Here is a 7,514-nt window from a genome sequence, read left to right on the forward strand (position 1 = left end):
GACGAGGGAGGCGCGACGTCATCAAAATGCGACGCGCAGACATGGCGTTTGTTTCTCTATGCTAAACCATAGCTGCGTGAAAATACACACAATTCTGCTTTTTTAAATAAACGTACATATCATTTAAACGGCGGAGGCTGTGTTGGTGAGTCATTTGGGTAATACTCAGCTGCAATGTCGTTAAAATGTATAACATGGCGGACTTACCAAGCTAGCTAGCTAGCTAGCTAAGGAGCTGCTTGTGTACTAAATTATGTTTTGGTTGTCTTCCAGTGTTTTTTAATGCGTCCACTATGAGCGGGGGTTTGGCACCAAGCAAAAGCACTGTGTATGTGTCCAACCTGCCATTCTCTCTCACCAACAATGACCTACACAAGGTTAGTGACAAATGTTCAGTGTTATGAGATGTTATGTGTTTTGCCAAACAAAAGCATAATTGTGTCACTGAAACAGATCACTGTGTGTCATTTCAGCTGTTCACCAAATATGGAAAAGTTGTAAAGTAAGTAATAGCTCCTTAATCATTTGTCATATATGTTTTACAGCAATGTGTAAACCTAATAAAGCGGTGAATGAAATACCCATGACAAGGCTAAAACTGGAGTGATGTGATCATGCCTCATGGTTCAGGTGAAAAGCCTGACCCAAGAGACATGCCTTCGTGTATTAGTAATTGCACCTTTTTAGAAATCTGTATTAATAACTGTCATGCTTATTTCAGGGTTACAATTGTAAAGGATAAAGTCACTCGCCAGAGTAAAGGGGTGGCGTTTGTTCTCTTCCTGGACAGAGAGTCAGCTCATAACTGTGCACGAGCAGTGAACAACAAACAGGTGGGTCTGTGGCATTGAGACCATTTTGTGTTCACATAGTGTTTGTCAGCGAATACAAGAGAAAGCATATCTGCTGGTATGGTTTGGCAACATCACAGCACAGGATCAGAAATCATAGGAGAACAGGACATTTACACCACCCGCTGTAGGAGGACAGCACTTTGTATTTCAAAGAACACTAGTTTCACACAGCCTTTTCTCTCCCTCAGGGATGCATCTGCAGGGCGTCCAAGCTCGGACCTCCTGCCTTTAGAGATAGTTTTTACCCCCAGGCAGTCAGACTACTCAACAGTTTATTGTATGCTGCTAATATATGTTGCAACTGTTTCATTTTCAGGGTATGTTTTTTTAATTATTGTATTATTTGTAGGTTTTAAGGGCTGAAAGAGAGCCAGGACATTATTTCATTACATTGAATGTACACTGTACTTTTTAATGTATATGACAGTAAACCTGGACATAACCTGCTTTCTCTTTGTCAGCAGTGGTGGATAAAGATTTCTGACCAGAAAATGACTTTGGTGGAAGTTAAAATCACCTATTAGAATATTACTCAAGTACAGTAAATACCAGATACTTTAACCACTTTACTGTATTAAATGTTCTTAATGAATGATTATTGAACGTAAAAGTACAAGTTAATGCTGTTTTAAAAAAAAGCAAGCAGTAAGAATTTGGAGAATTATGACATTTATTTCTTCTCAACATGTGCACCACCTTAAAAGTTGAGCCTACATCACACTTGAATAAAAAAACTTAAAAGATTTACAGAACAAAATCTAGTTTTTCTTCTCTCCCACTCCTTCATTCATCCATCGCTTCATCCTTCCTCCTTCCTTCCCTATTTCTTAGTAAGTAACTAAGATGCTAAGGGGAAATGTAATGGAGTAAAAGTGAAAGTTGACAGAAATATAAAAACTTGTTTTTTTTAATGAATATTCACTTGTCCGAATCACAAATGTGTTTGTCTCCCAGCTGTTTGGCAGAACAGTGAAAGCCAGTATTGCCATAGACAATGGGCGAGCAACTGAGTTTATAAGGAGACGGAACTACACAGACAAGACCAAATGTTACGAATGTGGGGTCAGTGCATATTTAACGTTATTTGTCCTGTGAGATTACTGAAAAATATTAATAAAAGTGTAGAAAATTACCAAGAGAGTTGTCTGATATTGTGTGTGTTTTTTTTTTTTGTTTGTTTTTTTTTAAATGGAACATGACAGGATTCGGGTCATCTGAGCTACGCATGCCCCAAAAATGTCCTGGGAGAGAGGGAACCACCGAAGAAGAAAGAAAAGAAGAAGAAGAAAAGGGCTCAACAGCCTGAGCATGTGTAAGTGTTTTACAGCTGGTGTTGTGAGATGTCGTCTAACAGACTGTGTCGTTGTTGTAATTCCGATATGTTTTCCCTTATAGTGAAGAAGACGAAGAAGAAAGTGAAGAGGAGGGAGAGGACCCAACCTTAGATAGTCTGAGCCAAGCCATAGCTTTTCAGGTAAGCGTGCGGATACAGAAAACCAAACAGACACCTTGACTGAAATGCAACAAATAAAAGAGAAGAGCTAGTAGATGATATGAATAACTGCTTTTAAAACATATTATTATCTTTTAGCAGTATCATACTTCTCCCGTCCTTTGTGTCTCTCCAGCAAGCCCGTATCGAGGAGGAGGAGACGCAGAGGAAGCAGGCACGTTTGTCTCAAGAGGACGATGCTCACGCTTCAACGTCCTCAGACTCTAAGAAACCAAGGATCAAAAAGAGCGCGTACTTCAGTGACGAGGAGGAGCTCAGTGACTAATAATAACAATAATACACAATTTAGACATACATTTGTTGTTGTCAAATATCGCTTTATTTTTGTAAGTTGTATTATAGTGGGGATATTGGATATTAAACATGCTTCTATTTACACCGATGAAGTTGGATTTTTTTCCTCTTGTACATAGAATTAAGATGTTTTTCTGTTTCTAGAAATACCATGTAAGCTTATTTACTGTAAGAAAAGTAAACGTCTTTTTACCTGATCAATTTGCTGCTTGTATTTTTTTTGGCATCCTCAGTGTACCACTGAAGGCCCGGATCACCAGGCTTATGCAGAGAGCCATGAAAATCATGGGAGTCAGGCAGCATGCCACACTCCAGTCTAGCTTTGAGCAAACCATTATGGGCATTACAGACCCAGAGGATTATCTGAGACCCCACCCATGTCCTCCATCATAAGTACCACCTTCTCCCCACAGGCAGACGAGTTAGAGTCCCCCCTGTGCAGGCTTAACTGCTTTGAAAACTCTTTTGTCCCCTTGTCCATCAAAGCCTGAAATGGGAAGCTAACTGTAGCTTAACCATACAATGTTAATGTGTAGATATGTGTGTGTATATATATGGACATATATACACAATTTTTCCAACATAACAATGTCATTTTTATGATGACTATGTAAAACACGTGTTGTGCAATGGGCGTGAGCGGTCAATTTGTTGGCTGATGGCAGTCTGTATATGTACTGTAGGTACTGAGTGTGTGGGATTGTGAATAGCGTCAACTCTGTATCGTATTATATCGCATCGTATCATATCGCATCATATCGTATCATATTGCATCTTATGCATCTTATCGCCTCTTATGGTATCACATTGTATCGTATCATATCACATCTTATCGCCTCTTATGGAATCACATCGTATTGTATCATATCGGATCTTATCGCATCTTATCGCCTCTTATGGTATCTCATCGTATTGTATCATATCGCATCTCATCCATTTTATCGTATCATATTGCATCTTATCGTAACATATCGTATCTTATCGCATCATATCGCATCTTATCGTATCTTATCGCATCTAATCATATCACATCTTATCACATCTTAACGTATCTTATCACATCTTAACGTATCTTATCGTATCATATCGCATCTTATCGCATCTTATCTTATCGCCTCTTATGGTATCTCATCGTATTGTATCATATCGCATCTCATCACATTTTATCGCATCTTATCGTATCATATTGCATCTTATCGTATCATATCGTATCATATTGCATCTTATTGCATCTTATCGCATCTTATCGCATCTTATCGTATCTTATCGCATCTTATCTTATCGCATCTTATATCATATTGCATCTTATCGTAACATATCATATCGCATCTTATCGCATCATATCGCAATATATCGCATCTTATCGTATCTTATTGCATCTAATCGTATCTTATCACATTTTATCACGTCTTAACATATCTTATCACATCTCATCACATCTTATAGTATCTTATCGCATCGTATCATATCGTATCTTATCGCATCTAATCGTATCTTATCACATCTTATCGCATCTTAACGTATCTTATCACATCTTATCACATCTTAACGTATCTTATTGTATCTTATCGCATCTAATCATATCACATCTTATCACATCTTAACGTATCTTATCACATCTTATCGTATCTTATCGCATCTAATCCTATCTTATCGCATCTTATCACATCTTAACGTATCTTATCGCATCTTATCGTATCTTATCGCATCTTATCGTATCATATCGCATCTTATCGTATCATATCGCATCTTATCGTATCTTATCGCATCTTATCGCATCACATCGCATCACATCGAATCTTATCGCATCCTATCGTATCTTATCGCATAGTATCATCTTATCGCATCGTAACTTAGTTGTGTATTTTGTGTGTCAAAACATAAAATATAAAATTGGCTATTTCAAGTGTAACATTTAAAAGAAAGCAAAGTTTGACCTCTTTTCCACTCTGTACATTACCAAAAAGGATTGAATACTTCTGAACCAATGGCTGCAGCCTACAGTGTGAGTAAACCCTAAATATTGCAACAGCTAAAACGCAGCAGTTGAGGTTCCCCTGCGGTAAATCTAATTGTAGGGACATAATGGAGATCCAGTGGGTTGTCCTTGATATGAAAATGTGTGGGATCCCCTGACTGTCTCGGCTCCATTTGAAAACCAGCAGGATAGATGAGAGTCACGGTGCAGTGCTTTTTGATGCTCGCTTGCGTCAGCACGCAGATAAAGAGAGGGATTCCCCGGTGTTTGCGTCAGCACGCAGATAAAGAGAGGGATTCCCCGGTGTTTATGTGATCTAAACTGCTGCAGCATTTCTGCAGTCTGAGAGTCAAATGCGAAGATACAGGGATGAGAGAGGACTCCCAGCAGCACAGGGAGCTGATGTGAGCGGTTAACTCAGTGCTGTGGATGCAACATTAGAGACTGTTGGTTGTGCTGCATTTAAAGTGCAGTGGGAAATTGAAGAGCTGATGACAAGCGGACTGGATACACTGAATCAAGGCCGGAGCTATGAAGTCAACACTGAGGGGACCAACTCTGCTGGGGCAGGGGGGTCTGTTGTGGCATAGCATTTTATTATTTACATTATTTATCAATATGTAAGAGGACATTTTGTGCATATTAGAATATTGTGGGTTGGTGGAGGGGACTGTAGACACACAATTCCAATTGCGCCTCAAGAATACCATTGTGATCAAATGAAAATTAAGGGTAAGTTAAGGGAAATGCCATTTTCACTTTACACCTTAAAAAGGCAAACTCATCTATGTCATGGTTCTCTTTTTCTGTCTTTCCTTATTTTTTCTTGTAAGATAGTCAGTAGCAATCTATAACAAAACTGTATGCTTACTCTACATGAACTATTACAGCTATAAATACGCTATTAAAAACTGTCCCATATTGATATAAAATATGCATTAAAAAATATTGCCATGACAAGCAAAGTAAAACCAGATAAGTCTGCACACCAAGTAGCTACCATTTAGAAGGATTTTAATGCAGAGTGACATTTCTAGTCACACAACTCTTCCTCAGACTTGTGATACATGACAGGAAGTCGCCATCTTAAATACCACAGTGCTGCCTGAGCCAGTCATATGACATGCCACACCTGTAGCCCTTATTCATGATGAAAATAAACCAAGAAAATACATGTATGTGCTACTTTTGAAAAATATTTAAGGGAAAAATACGAGCATGTACTCATTTTATTTCTCATATATTTATATAAATAATGTTATAAAATTGTCTGGTTTGATAAGAAACCTTGCAAACCCTGTCTGAAATCATCATTAGCAAATATAATCATAATAAATTATCATGTTAAAAGTTATCATTATTAGTAGGCTACTATTGGTGCTTGTATTATGGTGTGCTGCAGTCCAGCACGTGGTTCACCTGTTTTTGGTGGAAATGGCCCATTTTATGAGTTTTAATCAGTCAACCATCACTAATGCTAGTTATCATAGCTAAGTTACCTGCATTTAATTAGCAACACATTCACCCAGCGACCAACAATGTGCACACAAATCTGCACAAGAATTCCAATTCCCTGCAGTAGCTTTCATTTGTTGCATATTCGTATAGTATACTGCATAGAGGTATTTTCCATAACTGCTTATCCTGATAGGGGTCGCGGGGTGCTGGAGCCTATCCCAGCTGACACTGGGCGAGAGGCAGGGTACAACCTGGACAGGTCACCAGACTATAGCCCCTTTTACACTGCCAGATTATCCCCCGAATGTTGGGCCGTTTTGCCGGCAAGCTGCAAGCGTTTAGACACACAGAGAAAGTACCGAATGTGTCCGGACTGCCAGATTTGTCTGGGGTCCTGCGCTAACTGATGACGTCACGCATTATGATTAGCTTTATGGCAGTCACAAATCCTGATTGGTTGTAGCCATGGTTGTGGCTGGAAGTTTGAGGAAATGGTTGTAATGTTAGAGAGTTTGAGGAGAGAAATAAAAATAATAAATCGAAAGTTTTCTCTTCAGCTGTATGCTAAATGAAGTATTAAAACATTAACCTGACAAGCAGCAAACAGTAACGATATTGGCTCGGTTCGGATTAGCCTTCTTTTAAGTTAGTATTAAGCTAACGGCTAGCGGCTAATAATAAAACAGCTAAAAAGAAGAGAAATGCATAAGAAACTACTGTTAGATCGGCTCGGGGTTGGAGGGCGTCTCACAAATCAATGTACACAAACCTGACAGACACTGTAAAGATGAGTAACTGGGGAGACAAGGAATTGTGCGACCTCCTTGCCCTCGCAAACGAAGAGGCCATTAACCGTCAGATGACGGGGACGGTGAAGGACGGGCAAACTTACGAGAGAATCGCTGAAGGACTGACCAGCTGCGGCTTCCCTCCCACATCACTGTTTACGTCACACGCTGAGCTACACGTTTTGTTACTTGCTCACGCCCCCCATTGCCCCAAAAAAGGCACATTCTGTATAAACAAAAGTAGGTAGGCGGCATTTTGCTGCACTCCCCGATTTTGCTTTTATACTGCCAATGCTGAAAAAAGACTGATTGGGCTTTCCTGCAAATTTGCACAACTCCTGTTTAAAAAGGGCTTATCACAGGGCTGACACATAGAGAGTCACGCTCACATTCACACCTACAGGCAATTTAAGCCAGAGTACCCAGGGGAAACCCATGCTAACACAAGGAGAACAAACCAGGAACCCTCCTGCTGTGAGGCGATAATGCTGACCGCCACACCACTGTGCCACCCTTATTTAATAAGAGGAAATGAGTTTTCAAATTTTTATTTTTTTCTGGGGTAGTGTAGGGTTGGTCCCCCCCAGTGTTTGACTCCATGGCTACGGCCCTGCCTCACGCTACTATAT

At 39.7% G+C, this 7,514-nt stretch overlaps 1 protein-coding gene across 1 annotated transcript; it reads left to right on the plus strand.

Moving 5' to 3' along the window:
- Nucleotides 1–2: 2 nt before the first annotated feature.
- zcrb1 (zinc finger CCHC-type and RNA binding motif 1) lies at nt 3–2,858 on the plus strand. The gene is made up of 8 exons (XM_050035873.1): nt 3–145; nt 274–377; nt 474–502; nt 722–833; nt 1,809–1,916; nt 2,057–2,166; nt 2,250–2,328; nt 2,483–2,858. Exons 2-8 carry the CDS (start codon nt 294–296, stop codon nt 2,630–2,632), a joined length of 672 nt encoding a protein of 223 aa, XP_049891830.1. The 5' UTR covers nt 3–145; nt 274–293; the 3' UTR covers nt 2,633–2,858.
- Nucleotides 2,859–7,514: the final 4,656 nt, after the last annotated feature.

Source organism: Epinephelus moara, chromosome 23, assembly GCF_006386435.1.
Source record: "Epinephelus moara isolate mb chromosome 23, YSFRI_EMoa_1.0, whole genome shotgun sequence".
Taxonomy (NCBI): Eukaryota; Metazoa; Chordata; class Actinopteri; order Perciformes; family Serranidae; genus Epinephelus; species Epinephelus moara.